Source organism: Vipera ursinii (genome assembly GCF_947247035.1).
Source record: "Vipera ursinii genome assembly, chromosome: Z".
Classification (NCBI taxonomy): Eukaryota; Metazoa; Chordata; class Lepidosauria; order Squamata; family Viperidae; genus Vipera; species Vipera ursinii.
Genome location: NC_139517.1, coordinates 122,533,194 through 122,552,586, shown reverse-complemented (window position 1 = coordinate 122,552,586; position 19,393 = coordinate 122,533,194). Strand labels below are relative to the sequence as shown.

Here is a 19,393-nt window from a genome sequence, read left to right as displayed (position 1 = left end):
AAAGCATACAGCTGATTGATATCACTGTACCAGGAGATGCCAGAGTTGAAGAAAAGGAACTGGAAAAAATTATGAAATACCATGACCTGGCCATCGAAACTGCGCAATTATGGATGAAACGCATAACAGCGATACCCATTGTCATCAGGACACTGGGAACTATGTCCAAAAACTTTGCAAAATACATCAAGAAATTGTAGATTCCTGCAATAACTCCAGCAAAGCTACAAAAAACTGCGCTACTCGGAACATCTTACATTTTAATGAGATACCTGGTTGATAACTAGGACGCTGGCAGAAACCCGTGTCAACCATTAGCGCCAGTCAATCTGAGTGTTCAGTTGACTGAGTTTCATGTTTTATGAATAAAAGTTTTATATAATAATAATAATAATACCATTTGCCTGCAAGCAAGAATTAATGGGGCTGCAAAAGGTCATGGAAAATGAAGAAGCTAAAGTGCTCTGTGATTTTAGATTTAAAACAGATGGACCATCATAATACCCCAGATTTAACAATTGTTGATAAGACAAAAAAGTCTGGATAGTAGATATGACCATACCTGGAGACAGCAGAATAGAAGAAACTGGAGAAAACCCCAAAATATAAAGATCTGCAAATAGAAGATATTTCCAAAGAAAGCAAAAGTAGTACCAATAGTAATAGGCACTTTAAAGTGCCATCCCAAAACATCTGAAGCACTACTTGAACACCATTGGCATCGACAAAATTACCATCAGTTAATTGCAAAAGGCAGTTTTGCTTGGAACAGCTTACATCCTGTGACAAGACTTTTAATATTACAATGAAGATGTAGGAGGAGAGCGGTCTAAAGAAGTTTTGGGGGTCATGACAGAGGTGCTCCAAAAGTTTTGGGGCGTTAAGATTGCTGACTAAATTTTTAGATTAGAATGTCAATGGAGTAAAATTATTATAGAGGAGAAAGAAAGTTTTTTTTCTTTTTTTTAATATTTTATACAATTTAAGATTAATGTTATTTGCTTGCTAGAAAAGTATATTAGGGTTATGGACTTAAAGTATGTGTTGAACTAAGAGTGGGTATGTAAACTCCTAATTAACAACAAGTTGTCTTAGAGATTGCCTAATTTTTTATATATATATATACTCTTTTTATTTGAACTTTTATTTGAACTTAAGGATGATTTGGAACTGTGAGACATTTGATGTGATATATGCAAGAACTATTTTTGACTATAGTTTAGTTTGGTTGGAGATTATTAAGATTAATAGAGATAAGTGCTTTTGGTGCGTAACTGAGAATTTGATTGGAAATTAGAGAAAGGTGGGAGAATGCAAATAGCAGGTGAAAGTTTTTTTTCTTTTCTCAATTTATTTTGAGTAAAGATCTTTTTCTGTTTTCCTCTTTTTATTTTCTACTTTATTTGTAATATTAATATTGTTTGTACTCATTTTATATGAGCTAGAGAGACACAGAATTTATAGTTTATTGTTGATAATATAGGGGTGTTTATGTTTGTTTTTTGATTTTATGCCCTGTATTTAGCTCTGGGAAGTCGGGGGGGGGGAGTGGGGGAGAGGGATAGGGGTGGGGGAGGGGGGATTAAAGTCAAAATGTATTGTAAAACTTTTTAAATAAAAAAAAGACTTTTAATATTAGTATCTGGGAAGGACTCAAAAAGGTGACAAAAATGCCTGATCCAATTTAAACATCTGGGTCTCTGTGCAACCAGCCATACTAATACAAAATAGAAATAAATAATTTTAAAAGCCCATCTATGCAGTCACTAGGAGCTGAAATCAAATTGAGGGCATATAATCAATCACTTAAAGAGCTGAAAATGGAAGAAGGAAGGCAGAAAGAATCTCTGTTAAGACTGGGTGTTATGTATGCAGGCACCTGCATAGCAACAGCCACTAGGGGGCGTTGGCCTGGACAGTTTCGGCGGGAAACCTAGGGCCAACCCCATTGGCTGTTAGCTTACCTGGCCAGGTATATAAGGAGGCCAGGTAGCCCTCATTCCCCAGTTCACTTCCCCCTTCCAATAAAGAGCTGAACTCACACACCGGCTGGCGTCTCTTCCTTGCGTCGGACCCACTACACAATACTGGATACTGCCTCTGCATAAACTGCAGTTGTAACGTCAACCAGCATCCCAGCTTTTTGTTCACCGGGCTACGTTAGATGAACTTTTGTGCTACGTGTAGGATTTTGGCACCGTGTCCTAGATTGTCTTAAATCAACAACAGTACAAGCCAAACTATTTTGTCTTTAAAGCTGCATTCAGGTGCTCAGCAACTTGCTTTACCTGGAGCAAAGCACATACCGCTGCTGAATGAAATCAGTGGTCCTTCAGCCAGATCCCCAGGCACAACGTCTTTCCAATGGTGCCAGGATGAGGGACCTACATTGCTTGTGTCTGATTTTGTCTTTCTTATGGGAACAGATAGTGAAGGCTTATAAATATATGAGTGGTATTTTTCTAGTGAGTCATTCATCGAACCAGCAAGCTACGGACAGTTCCAGGCCACCCAGCCAGATGGATGTAAACCGGCTCCAGGAGCAAATCACTACTTAAAAGAGAAACAAAAGCTGCACACCCACATCATTGTGTTTAAAACAGGTACGTTTTAGAGCAACAGTGAGCTTGACAACCGGGCATTCCTAAATTCCATGTTGTTCTTCAAGAGGAAGGCATTTACACTGCAAAAGGCAACTTTTCATTAATTTTTGTGGTGACATTTCTTATGCCACCATAAAAATTAGCAGGTGCAGTGGGCCATATCTTGTGCATCTGTTAGTCTTTCAGGTGCCACAAGATTCACAATGGTGCCTTTGAGGACAGACAAGGGATCCCTAACTATATGTGTGTTTATTCAGAAGCATGTCTTTCAATGTTACTTAGGACTTACTTCCTGCTGCGGGGAGAAGTTTAACATACACATCCCTCTATATTGCTGTCAGCAACAGTTAACAAATGTTTCTTCCCAGCGAGTCCTGTGACATACTTGTTCAATCATGCTTTAATTTACTGATTTGGAGGGGGGGAGGTTTAAACTCTCCCAAATCCAAGCAGGATACTAAAGAACTCAGCAAAAAGAAGAAAAATCTGGCATGATGAGAAAAAATACCAAGATTTGCAATTCCAAAAGTGTTCAGTTAAATGGTTCCTAGGAACCCAACTCATTTTGCATAAGAGAAAAGGTGAAGGACAAATAGCTAGAACTTCTCCTCTATGTTTTTAAAATTCTAAGTTGACAGAAGTAATCAGAATATACAGGTTGATTCAATTGTCTTATTGAATTACAGTAACGTTCTTTGGAGTAGACATTCAAGGTGATTTTTTTTTAGAAGTTGAGATACTTAAAAAAATTAAGATCTTATGTTCATTGACTTTTGAACCTAGATTAAAAAAAAATTCAAATTTATGGTAACTAAAAACTTTGAAGAACAGTCCCAGAAAACCTGAAAAGTAGAAACCTCCATATACTTAGGACATTAAGTTTCTTTTGAGGTAAATTCAGTTTTTGGTGACTTGAGGAATGCAGCCATGGGGTTTTCTAAATAACAGTACAGCTAATCCTTGACATATAACCATATATGTCAATTTCTGTTGATAAACAAGATAGTTGTTAAGTGAGTTGCACCCAGTTTTGCAACCTTTTTGGCACGATTGTTAAGTGAATCACTGTGGTTGTTATGTTGATCCTGCAGTCATTAAGTGAATCCGGCTTCGCTTATTGAGTTTGCTTCTCAAAAGCTGGCTGCAAAGGCCGCAAATGGCGATCACGTGACCCGTGATCCTGTTACCATCATAAATTGCCAATTGCCAAGCATCCAAATTTTGATCACGGATGCTGTGAAGGTTGTAAATGCAAGGACAGGTCATAATTTTTTCAGTGCTGTTGTAACTTCACATGGTTGCTAAATGAATGGTTGTAAGTCAAGGACTATCTGTACAGAATGGCTTGACAACGCTTTCTTTCTCCGGAGGTGGTTTTCAACTTCTTTGTCTTAGATTTCTATGCAGAAATCTTATCCTGTCTCTGTGCATCTGTTTATGAAGTGGATTGGGCTGAGGGAGAGAGAGGGGCAGGCCAAAGTTGCCAGCCTGGTTCCATTGCCTAAAGCAATGTCTCCTGGAATGTGGTGCAACTCTTTCACCTCTATGCCAAACTGGTTTTCATCATTTCTAAACAATGCCATGGTATGTAAACCTTCGTTTGCTTCAGTTCTGAATTGTTCGTTCCATGGATATTTTCTCATTCACCCCACAGTTGCTTAATGTTCTTTTTTTAAATCCTGCCAACAGTTTTGCTCTTGCAGGACCAGGAACACCTAATTTAATAAATAAAGACATTGGATCATTGCAGATTAACTTGTTTGCTCACGTTCCTTACAGCAGAACTCCGAGTTTCGTTTTTGTTTTTTTTAGCAGAACTCGCTAGAGGTAATCCTCAATTTACAACTGCAATTGAGCCCACATTTTTGTTGCTAAGCAAGGCAGTTTTTAAGTGAGTTGTATCTTTTTTGCCACAGCTGTACAGCGGATCACTGCAGTTGTGAATCATGCAGTGCTTAAGCAAAGCTTGCTTCCCCGGTCGACTTTGCTTCCCATCTGGGAAGATTGCAGTAGGTGATCACATGACTCTGGGACTGTGTGGAACTTTCATAAATGCATGCCGGTTACCAAGCGTGCAAATTCTGATCACGTGGCCATGGGGATGCTGCAACGGTCATAAGTTTGAAAATGGTCATATGTTCTGTACCAGCCTGCTACCGGCCCTGCAGAAAAGGCAGGGACAACCCCTTTACAAATGGCAAGAGGCTGGAATAAAGCCTGCCAAATTTATTAACATAAAACAGACACCAACCATGAAACAGGAGCTATGAAACAGGAACTATTCAAGCAGTTGCCTTCAGCAAACCAGCCCTCCCACACATTCCCCTTATATAGAGTTCAGGGCGTGGCTTCTCTCTGCCTCCTTCCGAGGAGCCCCATTGCTTTCCTCTGTTTACTCCTAAATGACTGCCTCCTGCGTCGGGCATCCTTGAACAGGGCCAGCTGTGGGTCATCTTCATCCATGTTGTCAGGCTCACACAGCTGGGTCTCCATCGTGACCAGGTGGGAGGGGCCTGGCTGAGGGCTCTCATCAGCAAGATCTTCAACCCCCTCAGCAAGGTCTTCAACACCCCCCTCCTCCTCTGAGTCGTCCGACCCAACTGCCGAACCCACAGGCTGACCCTGAATCACAACATCATAAGTCACATTTTTCAGTACTGTTGTAACTTTGAACGGTCACTAAACAAATGGCTATAAGTCAAGGACTCTTTGTAGTGCTTGAGACATCTTTGCCAATTGAAGTGAACATTTGTAGAGGACAGCAAGGTAGACTAAACTAGGACAATCCAGAGAAATCAGTGTAGATTCCTTTTTTTATTATTATTAATGGCAATATTAATGAAACTGGCCAGATTCTACCTTCAATCTGTGAAGGTAGCTGTCCATTACTGGGGATGTGGATTATTATAGTACAGAATTAAGTCCATCTTTCAATCATCTTTGGATGTCTTGTATCAATCCAGCTTCTTCCCAGGAAAAGTGAAGTCATGGTCTTTAGCCTGGAGACATTGTTAGGAGACTCAGCTGTGCTCTGAGAAAACGAATAAAAAAGAGGGAAGACCAGATGTATTAATTTATTGATGTATTTATATGGGTCACTTGTTAGATTTACATCCTAAATTTTAAGATTCCACAGTTCTTAGTTTGTCATTCTTCAATGTACACCATAGGGCTACATATATGCAGGCTAAAACATATAAGGAATGGTTGCTGGAATTGGGAATGTCTAGTCTAATGAACAGAAGGAGAAGGGGTGACATGATAGCAGTCTTCCAATATCTCAGGGGCTGCCACTAAGAAGAGGGAGTCAAGCTATTCTCCAAAGCACCAGAGGACAGGACAAGAAACAATGGTTGGAAACTAACCAAGGAGAGAAGCAACCTAGAACTAAGGAGAAAGTTCCTGACAGTTAGAACAATTAACCAGTGGAACAACCTGCCTCCAGAAGTGGTAAATGGTCCAACACTGGAAGTTTTTAAGAAGAGACTGGACAGCCATTTGTCTGAAATGGTATAGGGTTTCCTGCCTGAGCAGGGGGTTGGACTAGATGACCTCCAAAGTCCTTTCCCACTTTATTATTATTATATATAGGTAGTTCTCAACTTACAGCCATTCATTTAGGTACCATTCGAAATTACAGTGGCACTAAGGAAAGTGAATTATCACCCATCCTCACACTGAAGATCATTGCAGCATCCCTGCAAGTCAAGTGATCCCAAATTGAGCTCTGGCAAACTAGTACGTATTTACAATGGTTACAAAATCCCAGGTCCCTGCGATGGCCATTCCCAAGTTTTCCAGCCACTTTCTGACAAAGTCAATGGGGGAAGGTGGATTGACTTAACAACTGTGTGATTCACTTAACAACTGTGGCAAAGAAGTTCATAAAATCAGGTGCAAATCCCTTAATAACCAGCAACAGAAATTCTGGCCCTAACTGTGATTGAGGATCACCTATAAATGTTTTCAAAGGGTACTGAAGAAAATGGGAAATGCTTCAATGCAGATTCCTAATATTGTGTAGTGGGTCCGACGCAAGAGAGACGCCAGCCGGTGTGTGAGTTCAGCTCTTTATTGGAAGGGGAAGTGAACTGAGGAATGAGGGCTACCTGGCCTCCTTATATACCTGGCCAGGTAAGCTAACAGCCAATGGGGTTGGCCCTAGGTTTCCCACCGAAACTGTCCAGGCCACGCCCCCTGATGGCTGTTGCTATGCAGATGCCTGCAAACATAACACCCCTACCCCCTTCGAGAAGACCCACATAACAAAACAACATGCAACTACTATAACTATGAGTATATATATAAAAAAACAGTGGTGTCCTTGTGTGAGGGTCACTTGCACACATAGTCCGACAGGTAGGCTGGTGTCCTGTGTGGACGGGTGGATCGTCTGGGTGTGCTTGGCCCCTGGGCTTGGACCGTGGGTTCCTGAGGCCTTTGTGCAGGGCTGCAAGGAGCCGGCATCAGGAAGTCCTCCTCCTCTGGTCCCTGCCCTGTGACGTCCTCAGCTGGGTTGACCCCTCCTGGAGTGTGGTCCTCCTGTTGATCGTGTGCGTTGAGTTCAGGGACGTGTGTGACGTGCTCAGGGGCATGTGTGACGTGCTCAGGGACTCTTCCTCTGAGCTGATCAATGTGTCGCCTTATGCGTCTGTCCCCCTCCACCCCTACAATGTACGAAAGGGGTCCTGTTTTTCCGACCACTGTCCCCAGAACCCAAGGATGTCCAGCCCCATAGTTCCTTGCCCAGACCAGGTCCCCCAGGTTGAGGACCCTGTGTGTGGGTGATGATGGCAATGGTGATGCTAGTGATGCTGGTGGTGATGGTGATGATGGTGATGATGGTGATGTTGCCCTACCGGTTTCGGCTGCTACCCGGTCTGGGTGTAGGCGGTCCAGCTTGGTGATGAGGCGCCATCCCCATCGCAGTTCTGCTGGGCTCTTGCCGGTAGCCACGCATGGTGTTGTGTGTTGGGCTAGTAAAAATTTGGCCAGTCTGTGGTGCCAGTCCCCGCTGATGATGCGCCGGAGTGCGTCTTTGGTCGTCCTTACCATCCGTTCGGCCTGCCCGTTGGTAGATGGATGGAAAGGCGCAGAGGTGGCGTGCTTAATCCAGTTCGCCTTCAAGAACGCCTGGAAATCAGCAGCAGTAAACTGAGGCCCATTATCAGACACAATTACGTCGGGGAGGCCGTGTGTGGCAAAGAGAGCTCTGAGCACCTGGATTGTCCTCCCTGAGGTCATGTTGGGGACAGGGACTACCTCTAACCACTTGGAGTGACTGTCCACCACTACTAAAAATAGTTGACCCTGGAATGGCCCCGCATAGTCAATGTGAATGCGGGACCATGGCGTGTGTGTGGCCTCCCACCGGTGTACTGGTGCATGTGGCACTTCTGGCCTGGATCTCTGGCACATATAACAGGCCTTGACCCGATCCTCAACCTCCTTGTCCAACCCGGGCCACCAGAGGTAGCTCCTAGCCAGTGCCTTCATCCTGACCACCCCCGGGTGCCCTTCGTGTAAGGAGTCCAATACCCTGGCGCGTAGTGCGGGTGGAATGATGACCCTGCTACCCCAAAGGAGGCACCCTTTGTGTGTGGAGATTTCATCGCGTCTAATGAAATAGGCCCGAAACTCTGGTCCCGGGGATTTGTCCTGCCACCCTGTGCAAACCCATGAGTGCACCCTGCCCATGATGTTGTCTGTGGCTGTGTGGCTGGCAATGTCCTTGGCAAGAACTGGGCACTCGGGTAGTTCCTGCAGGGCTAGGATCTGTGTGGCTGGTGCTGGGTCTGGGTCGTGTGTGTCTAGGGGGAGCTTACTTAGACCGTCTGCGTGGCCCATCTCCTTCCCTGGCTTGTGTACCAGCTTGCAATTGTATGCTGCAAGGAAGATGGACCACCGGAGCATCCTGGGGGACAGAATCTGGGGGGTTTGCCTGTCTGTGGTGAACAGGCCCAGGAGTGGTTTGTGGTCCGTGAAGACAGTGAACTCCCTGCCATATAAGTAATCATGGAATTTCTTGATTCCTGCCACGATTGCCAGGGCTTCTTTGTCTATTTGGGCATAGTTTCTTTCTGCTCCAGACAGTGTCCTAGAATAGTATGCTATGGGGACTTGTGCCCCGTTGGGCTCAAGGTGGCTTAAGACAGCGCCCACACCATAAGGGGATGCATCGCAGGCGATACAAATGGGCTTGGACTCGATGAAATGGGTTACTGTGGACTTGTCCGACAGCAATGCCTTCAAGGCCTTGAAGCTCTGATCATAGGTGGCCGTCCAGGCCCATGTTGCCTGTTTGTCTAGCAGCCTGTGGAGCGGTTCAGCGATGGCTGCCTTGTGTGGGAGGAATGTATGGTAGAAATTCAGCAGACCCAGGAATGCCTGAAGCTCTGCTTTGTTCTTGGGTGTGGGTGCTAGTTTGATGGCCCTCACCTTGGATTCTGTGGGGTGGATTCCCCTGGCGTCTACTCTGAACCCCAAAAATTCTGTGGAAGGAACGCCTATGCTGCATTTTTCCTTTTTGAGTTTGAGGCCAGCTGTGCGCAGCCTTGCCAGCACTTCCCTAAGCCTCCCTGCCAGTTCCTCTGCTGATGCTCCTGCGATCAGGATGTCATCAAAATAGGGGCAGACTCCTGGAATGCCCTTGAGTGTCTTTTCCATAACCTCCTGGAAAATGCCGGGAGCAACGCTGACTCCAAACTGCAACCTGTTCACCCGGAACGCCCCCCTATGGGTTACTATGGTTTGGATGTCAGCTGTTTCCCTAGTGACCGTGAGTTGCTGGTACGCCTGTGCAAGATCGAGCCTTGCAAAAATGGTGCCGCCTTGGAGGGACGCGAGAACGTGGCTGACCGCGGGAACCGGGTAAGCGTGCGGGTTTAGGGCGCGGTTCACCGAGCACTTATAGTCGGCGCAGATCCTTATTTCCCCATTGGATTTGAGGGGGGGTCACGATGGGGGTTTCCCACTCCCCTCCATCTACAGGCTCTAAGATTCCCTGGGCCACCAACTTGTCTAGTTCGCGCTCGATTTTGTGTTTGAGCGCAAACGGGACTCGCCGCAGCCGGACCCTAATGGGGGAGACGTTCGAGTTAAGCTTGAACGATATGGGGGCCCCGGTCTACTTGCCTAATGACCCGTCGAAGACGTCGGTGAACTCCCGGCAAACGGCCTCAACGGAGTCCCCCTGGATCCGATGGATCCCGGATACTGAGATTCCCAGGGCCTCAAACCAGTCCAGCCCGACCAGGCTGGCTCTGCGGCCCTCTACCACTACAACGTCCAGGTGTCCTTCGCGACCCTTAAACCCCACTGAAATGGTGGCCTCCCCCTTCACCTTGACCGGCGAATTCTGAAAATCGGTCAGGGTTAATTTAGTAGGCCGTAATTTAATCCGTTGCTTGCTCCGGCTAATTATGTGGTTAAGGGTCTCGTCCGAAATAATTGAGACCGCTGATCCGGAGTCAAGCTCCATGCTGCAAGGGACACCTTGCAAATGGATTGTTAATCTAATTTTGGGTTTGAGCAGCCGGCGGCTACCCGTGTGGTTAATGGCCAGCCGGCTCTCGACATAGCCAATTTTTGTTTTGGTGGGGGCCCCAGTACCTTCAAACAGCGGTTCCTCCGGCTGCAGCTCGTGGATCTCCTCTCGGGGGCGGCGGCTACGGCAGACGGCGGCTATGTGGCCTGTTTTCTTGCAGGCCCGGCACGTGGTGGACCGGAACTTGCAGAGGCTGTGCATGTGGTTCCCACCACACCCTGCACACCTCTGGGGAACGGCAGTGTTGCTGGGAGGCCTGGGCCTGTCTGGGCGTCTGGCTCGCTGGTCGGGGGTCGACTTCCGCTGGAGGAGGTCGATGCTCAGGTCGTCCTCCTCTGTGGCCCCTTGCCGGTGGACGCTGGTTGCCTGGTTGCCGGGCCGGGTTCCCTGGCAGGATTGGACGGCCCCGCAGACCGCTTCGTGGGCTAGGATGGCGTCCTCGGCTTCCTGGAGAGAGACCTCCTCTCTTTCGAACAGGCGCTCCTGCAACCGCCTGTCACGTAGGCCGCAAATCAGCTGGTCCCGTAGTCGCTCCTCCAAATTTGTGAACCTGCAAGCGACGGCAGCTTCCCGTAGGTCGGCGAGGAAGTCGGCGCCGGTCTCGTCGGGGCACTGGTCCCTTTTCTGGAATTGTGACCGTGCGGCCACCTTGGAGCGCTGGGGCCTGAAATGTGCGTTGAGCCTGGCCACGAGGTCTCGGTACGCGACGGTGTTGATGGCCTCCTGGGGGAACAGGTTCGCGGCGACTTCCAGTAGCGCTGGTCCCCCAGGGCAGAGCAGGGCAGCCGCCTTTGCACCGTCCTCCGATATCTGATTGAACCGCTTGTACAGTTCAACGTGAGCCAGGTAACGGGTCCAGGTTTCGGGGCGGCGGGTCTCGAATTCGTGGGGTTGTCCGGCTCTAGCCATGGCGGCAGTTGGTTGTGGATGTGGCGCTTGAGGTTGCCGGTTCGGCTGGCGGTCGTGGGGGGAAGAAGGAAAAATGCCTTTCCCCTCAGCTCGCGGAGCGTTTCCCCAGTGACTTCATCTCTTGGTCAGCAGCAATCCCACCCTCGTCGCCACTATTGTGTAGTGGGTCCGACGCAAGAGAGACGCCAGCCGGTGTGTGAGTTCAGCTCTTTATTGGAAGGGGAAGTGAACTGAGGAATGAGGGCTACCTGGGCTCCTTATATACCTGGCCAGGTAAGCTAACAGCCAATGGGGTTGGCCCTAGGTTTCCCGCCAAAACTGTCCAGGCCACGCCCCCTGATGGCTGTTGCTATGCAGATGCCTGCATACATAACACCTAACACTGTCCAGATGTGCCAGGACTCCAATTCCTACAACTCCTTGCCAGCATTATGGGAGATGGATTCCCAAGACATCTAGAGCACAACAGGTTAGGAGAAGTTGTTGCAATGACTCTCTTTCAGGCTGAAATTCACCTTGAAATGTTCCTAAACGTTGCAGTGAAAAGCAGCCAGGTGGAAACTGAACAAAATAATGCGGATCCTGGATTTTAATATATTTTTATTTTTTTTTTTTTTATTCCATTTATATCCCGCCCTTCTCCGAAGACTCAGGGCGGCTTACAAGCTTAGCAGTAGCCTTCATTCTATGTATATGCCTGCTTATTAGGGCTTTCACACACACACACCAAGCGGCATTATTACAAAGTCAGCTTAATTGCCCCCAACAATCTGGGTCCTCATTTTACCTACCTGGGAAGGATGGAAGGCTGAGTCAACCTTGAGCCTGGAAAGGATTGTGTTGCATTTGGATTACTGCTTATCAGCTTATGTCATCATGCACTTTCTCAACTTTCTATTTAGGAATCTGTTGTACTAATGGCCAACTCCTATGCCAAAGGAAAAACTGATGAAAGGAAAGGGAGAATTATCCCTTCCAATGGACACCTTAAAAAAAAACCTGTCTTAACTTTGGTTCCTCCCTTTCAGCCTGGCTTAGCATCCACGCATCTTCCACTGTGTTCCCCATTAATGGCCCTTTGTGTTTCTCTGTCTACCTGATTAATGGAAACAGCGTCTCCTTCCTGTCCCAGTGTTAATGGGGTACACTGATTCCAAAGCAGGCTTGTTCCAATTTGGCACACTCTTCTGAAATGTTGGGATTGCAACTTTTGGACTTATAGCACATCTGGAGAATGCCAAGTGGGGAGCCCTACTTCTCCTCCTGTTTCTTTGCCCCAGTTTAAATGGGCGAGATCCGATGAAGAGAGTGAGGATAAGGGCCCTTCCACATGCTTAACTGCCCTTGGGTTCCTTCAAGATGGAGTGGAGCTTCCAGAAAACTTGAAAGGCTAATTTGAGTCGTTTTGTAGGGACCTTGGTGCTCTCTGAGCTTTGTTGTTTTCTTGCAAACGTTTTATTACCCAGCAAAGCAACATCATCAGTTTTAAAAGGGAGTGAGGTTTGCTTTAAAAAGGTAAAGGTAAAGGTTCCCCCACACATGCGTGCTAGTTGTTTCTGACTCTAGGGGCCGGTGCTCATCTCCATTTGAAAGCCGAAGAGCCAGCGCTTGTCCGAGGACGTCTCCGTGGTCATGTGGCCGGCATGACTAGACGCCAAAGGCGCACGGAACGCTGTTACCTTCCCACCGTAGTGGTCTCTATTTTTCTACTTGCATTTTTACGTGCTTTCGAACTGCTAGGTTGACAGAAGGTGGGACGAGTAACAGGTGCTCACTCTGCTACGCGGCACTCGGGATTTGACCCGCCAAACTGCCGACCTTCTGATCGACAAGCTCAGCGTCCTAACCCACTGAGCCACCGCGTCCCTCACTGAGGTTTGTACCCCAATTAACGTCCAGTGTTGGAGCATTCACCACTTCTGGAGGCAGGTTGTTCCACTGGTTAATTGTTCTCACTGTCAGGAAGTTTCTCCTTAGTTCTAGGTTGCTTCTCTCCTTGACTAGTTTCCATCCGTTGCTTCTTGTCCTGCTTTCAGGCGCTATAGAGAATAGCTTGACTCCCTCTTGTTTGGGGCAGCCCCTGAGATATTGGAACAACACTGCTATCATGTCCCCCCTCGTCCTTCTCTTTGTTAAACTAGACATATCCAATATTCTTCTTTACTCTAGTTGATTTGTTTGATGCAAGGAAGTCCTTCAAAAGGTCTATAGGCAAGCTCTCTTGACCTTTAACGTCAAAAGTAATATTGATAATTGTCCTGTTAAGAACAGATCCTGCAGATCAAACAAACAGAACAAACAGTTTTTAACAGCAGCAACAGCAGCAGCAACGGACGTTTTGAACAAGTATTTTATTGTTCCTTTTCCTGGCAAAGGCCAGTTCTTTAAAATCAACCCAGGAACGGACTAGCTTGCCAATTTTGTAATAAAAGATTAAAATCACCTTTTTAAAGGAGACCAAAGGGGAACCACAACTTGTCTGGCCTGATGGGGGTACATGGGTATTTTTATAGGCTTGTTTTATTATTCTTGTTTTAACTTGGGCATTGATTTAATTGTCTTTTAATTTTTGTATTGTCATTTATATTTATGCCCTGTGAACCGCCCTGAGTCCCTTTGGGAGAAGGGCGGTATAGAAATCTCAATAAATTAAATTAAATTAAATTAAATTTTGGGGAAAGCAAAAATCTAATAATGGCAGGTCAAGAGGGAAGGCAGTGTGCTTTACCAAGCATGACACCAAGTGGTTGATGGATAGTATGGGTTTCTACTAACACTGGAAGGATATTCTAGAACAGACATGTCAAACGCAAGGCCCGGGGGCCGGATGCGGCCCGCGAAGTGGTTTCACGTGGCCCATGAAGCCATCCTGGAAACAGTGAGGGAACGGCCCCCACTGCCTTGGCCCTGGCCCAGAGACCCTCCTTCTGCCAGAGACCCTCAGATCTGTCCCACTCCTGCCCAGGCCCCCATAGGCACCCTTGATGCGAACGAGGTAGAGCTGGCCACGCCCACCCAGTAGGCCATACGCACTCTAGCCACACCCACCCAGTAGGCCACGCCCACCCAGGCCACACCCACCCGGCCCCCTGAGTGCAACCACAATGCTGATGTGGCCCTCAATGAAATTGAGTTTGACACCCCTGTTCTAGAAAATCTGGGTGAATCAGTTCCGGAGACATTCACTGCTGCTGCTGCTGTCTAGGTCTGGCAAAACTAAGGATAATTTTCGTTCATGACAAAAAAAATAGTAACCACAAGACCAGAGAAAATAAATTAGTACAGGTAGTCCTCAACCTACAACCACAATTCAGCCCAAAATTTATGTTGTTAAGTGAGTTTTGCCCCATTTTATGACACATTTCTTGCCACGGTTGTTTAAATGAATCACTTGCAGTTGATAACTTAGTAACATTGTCCTTAAGTGAACCTGGCTTCTCCGTTGACTTTGGCTTGTGAGAAAGTAACAAAAGGTGATCACATGACCTTGGGGAAGAAGCAACAGCCATAAGTATGAGCCAGTTGCCAAGCATCTGAATTTTGATCACATGATCATGGGGATGCTGCAAAGGTCGTAACTGTGAAAAATGGCCATAAGTCGCATTTTTCAGTGCCAGTGTAACTTTGAACCGTCGCTAAACAAACTGTTGCAAGTCAAGGACTACCTGTAGTTCTTCTAAATCTTGTGGGAGCTGCGGGCAAGTGGGTGAGCAAGTGGTCATACGAACGAAGCTGAAAATACTCAATGTATTTTAGTAGCTTTGTTTTATGGGCTTGTGTTGAACTGGAGTTAAAGAGTTTTGTTCCAAAAGAGCCATCAAGGCAAGAAGATGCCCTAAGTATCAGGAACTAGCAAGGCATGGAAGATACCAGGAAACTACAGGTAGTTCTCGATCTACTATCAGTCACTTAGATCATTAAAAATTACAATTGCTTCCCCATGAAGCAGTTTCAAAGTTATGACGGCCAACACCACCACAGACGGTCGTATGACTGCATTTTGGGTGCTTTGCATCCACCCTGTATTTTACGTCTGTCTGCAGTGTCCCACAGTCAAATGAACACAACTTTTGTGGGGGAAACTGGCATTTACTTCCAATTTCCAGCAAAAAGTCCTATTGGCTAAAATGGGTTTGCTTAATGTTTGCCACATTGGCTTAACAATGTGGTGTTTGCTTAGTGACTGTGGCATTCACTTAATGACTGCCATAAAAAAGTTCATAAATGTGGGCACGCTTAGATGATGACCTACTTAACAACTGTCACGAATTACGACCGTAATTCCAGGATCAATTCTGTCATAAGTTGAGAACTGCCTATTACCACACTGACTGGGAGTGTTGCCTTATTGAACTAAAACATGCTGCACTCCAGATACAAGATAAAAAAGGTAAAGCTTCCCCCGCAGGTGCGTGCTAGTCATTTCTGACTCTAGGGACCGATGCTCATCTCCATTTCAAAGCCAAAGAGCCAGCGCTTGTCCGAGGACGTCTCCGTGATCATGTGGCCAGCATTGACTAGATGCCAAAGGTGCATGGAACGCTGTTACCTTCCCACCGTAGTGGTCCCTGTTTTTCTACTTGCATTTTTACGTGCTTTCGAACTGCTAGGTTGGCAGAAGCTGGGATGAGTAACAGGCGCTCACTCTGTTACGTGGCACTTGGGATTCGACCCGCCGACCATCTGATCGACAAGCTTAGCGTCCTAACCCACTGAGCCACCACGTCCCTAGATACAAGATAGGAAAGGTCTAAAAGATTCCTGGCTAGGCAACAGATTGGGTTTCTCACCCAAAGGCTAGTAGAAAACCTAAATGTTTGCACCCCAAGATACAACAGGAACCAACTGATTTGGAGGGAAATCATTCCTAATGCCTTTTCTCTACACATCTCTTACAGACATGCAAGGGGGCTGACCTAGTGATTGAAAAGAAATAAATTATGGAATGTTGTCATCTTGGGGGGAAAAACAGAAGTAAATGAGAAAATGTGTGCAGATGGACAATAGGGCCACTTCAAGAGTACTTAAAGTAGAAAACCTAAAGGCATTCCTCTTTTTTAACAATTAAAGGATTAATTGTTTGACTGTCCATCTTACCGGATGAAACAGGGACAATAGACATCTAGGAAATAAGTTTCCCATAAAAAAGTGTCAACATCTTTTACCAGGTGTTGAACAAATATGACTTCAAAGTAAACAGGATTATGAAAAAGATGTATGAACTAAATCTGGTTGATTGGTTTGAGTCAATAAACTATATCTGGGCCTCCTTTCATTACTTCTAAATGAAAAATTGTGGTGTTTTTTTTCATTCAGAACTATAATAATAGCTACAACCAGTTCTTGTTTAGTGACTGTCTCATTTAGCGACTGTTCCTAACTATGATGGTGATGAAAGAGTAACTTTTCAACCAATCCTTGCATTCACAAACTTCACAGGTATGTAAAGCAAAGAGAAGCTGAAATAAGATCATAAGCCCAGATGTGGTTTCACTTAGTGACCACTTTGCTTAACAATGAAGTTGCCTGTCCCAATTAGGGTCACAACGAGAACTCTCTGTATTTGGGTACAAAAGACTATATTAGTTCTCCTGAGGAAGTGCTCAAAAAATAAAGTTTATCAAAAAGGATTGTACTGTGATGTACATGGTTAAGTCTCTAAGAAAGATGTATGTCTGTTTCTAACCGTCATCTAAAATTTACAACGGTGCACACATGCTGATGATGTGATTATTAAGTGAGTCATGCCCAATTTTATGACCTATTTTGCCACAGTCATTAAGTGAATCTGGCTTTGCCCATTGACTTTGCTTTTCCAAAGCCAGCTATGGAGGTTCAGATGGTGATCAAATTTACCTCAGGATGCTGCAACCCCTGTAATCCATGCTGGTTGTCAAGCACATGAATCTTGATCTCATGGTCCTGCAGACATTGAAATGGTCCTAAGTGTGAGAAGGAAGGGACGCGGTGGCTCAGTGGGTTAGGACGCTGAACTTGTCGATCGGAAGGTCGGCAGTTTGGCGGGTCGAATCCCGAGTGCCGCGTAGCAGAGTGAGCGCCTGTTACTCGTCCCAGCTTCTGCCCACCTAGCAGTTTGAAAGCATGTAAAAATGCAAGTAGAAAAATAGGGACCACTACGGTGGGAAGGTAACAGCGTTCCGTGCGCCTTTGGCGTCTAGTCATGCCAGCCACATGACCACGGAGACGTCCTCGGACAAGCGCTGGCTCTTCGGCTATGAAACGGAGATGAGCACCGGCCCCTAGAGTCGGAAACGACTAGCACGCATGTGCGGGGGAACCTTTACCTTTACCTTTTTTAAGTGTGAGAACCGATTGCAAGTTGTTTTTTTCAGCAATGTCATAATTTTAAATGTTCATTAAAGGAATGGTTATAAGTCAAGGATTACCTGCACTTTGTTCTAAGCTTCTTTTCAAAATATGGCATCATCACCTGTGGTATGTAGACACTGAGACCCTTAATTCTGGAACGTGTAGCATGTTTTCCTACGTTCACAAATTGGTCATATCAGATTTAGGGCTATCATGCAGTGTTCCTCAACCTCAATGAGTTTAAGACATGTGGACTTCAACTCCCAACTCCTATTCTGGCTGGGGAATTCTGGGAGTTGAAGTCCACACATCATAAACTCACTGAGGTTGAGAAATACTTTTATAATGCATTACCAGAAAGTAAGATTTCTCCTTTCTTTCCATCCTTTTAAAATTGAATTATCTTCTTCACAGGTGGGAAAGGGGCCATTCCCAGGAAATGCATGATCAGTGATGTTTTAATTAATAAGAGCATGAGGAAAGCACTGAAAGGAAGAGAATTCAAAGTGGGTTTGCCCTGCCACAGAAATGGACAAGACAGTTCCCCGTGGCAGATACATCTTGGTATCCACCGCCTGGCACATCCCCAGGAACAGCCTTACGATAGCATCCAAAACCAGACGGGACGTAGCACATGGTCTTGCAAAGAAGAGTCATTAGATGATACTGAACCGGCCATTGCATTCTCCATCAAAGAGGAAAATGCATGCTCTCTTGAAGAGATGGTCAGTTCCAGCTCGGCTCGGACATCAGTAACTTCCATTTGGACTTACTCCAGCCTCAACATCTCAGCTTCAAAACCAGAATCTAGTAAGCTATCTTATTACCCTTTCCCTCGGAAGAAAAATCCCAAGGTTTCCGAAACTGCAAAGAAACTTGGGTTATATGTCTCCCAATGAGAAGTCTACCACAGAAGACAGTGGTAGGACTATTACCACAGCTAAAGTTTTCCGGTAGATACAACAAGCTTCTTTTTGCCTCATGCACTGGTATAATTTGCCTGAAATATATAGGTAGCATTTCTGTTCTTGTGAACATGAGAACTGAATGGACCCACATATACTGTTTTGAATTAATGTTTCTGTAAGACAGTGTTTCTCAACTTTGGCTACTTTAAGAGGGGTGGACTTCAACTCCCAGAATTCCTCCCCACCCATTCTGGGAACTGAAGTCCATCTCTCTTAAAGTGGCAAAGATTGGGAATCATTGCTCTAGAACAGGCATGTCAAACTGCCGGCCCACGGGTCGGACGCATCATCCCGAAACCGCACCCATGGGAAAAAAGTCACGATACGTCACGCGACGTCATGTGATGTCGCGAATTTGACATACCTGCTCTAGGAGTATGTATGCCATTCCAAGGAAGGATTATGTAGAACAAAGGTGACCGATCTTGGCTGCCTGGGGAATTTTGGGAATTGAAGTCCACAAGTCTTAAAGTTGCCTATGTACAATTGCAGCTATTTCTACACTTTTGAAATTATTTTTGCTTCTCAAGCAATTTTCTTTTTAAGGTCAGCCTGCCCAATATTCTTCATTGGAAGAAAAGGGAATCTTCTCCTCTCAATTCTATGGAGCAAAAATGGGAGGGAAATGCAATAAGGAAATTACTGGTCACATTGTGGGAGATGTGCAGAGGTATCTACCATTAGAATTTCCCTCCCAGATTGAAAATGAGTGAATTCTATTGCTCCAGCCTGAAACCCAAAGCTTGGATGCGCTCTGTGTATTTTAATGTCAATCTCTTAGCTATATTTTCTTAAAAATGTATTTTCTAAGAATAATAATAAGTTGGAAGGGACCTTGGAGGTCATCTAGTCCAACCCCCTGCTAAGGCAGGAAACCCTATACCATTTCAAACAAATGGCTTTCCAGTCTCTTCTTAAAAACTTCCAGTGTTGGAGCATTCACCACCTCTGGAGGCAGGTTGTTCCACTGGTTAATTGTTCTAACTGTCAGGAGGTTTCTCCTTAGTTCTAGGTTACTTCTCTCCTTGACTAGTTTC

At 45.7% G+C, this 19,393-nt stretch overlaps 1 protein-coding gene across 1 annotated transcript; it reads left to right on the top strand.

The window, feature by feature from the left end:
* Positions 1 to 2,130: 2,130 nt before the first annotated feature.
* LOC310650222 (uncharacterized protein C9orf152) lies at positions 2,131 to 18,287 on the top strand (the record flags this gene model as incomplete). Its single annotated transcript, XM_083379055.1, is given in 3 exon segments — positions 2,131 to 2,547; positions 2,550 to 2,603; positions 17,803 to 18,287. Coding segments are annotated over 3 exon segments (711 nt in total). The 5' UTR covers positions 2,131 to 2,375.
* Between the last annotated feature and the right edge of the window lie 1,106 nt (positions 18,288 to 19,393).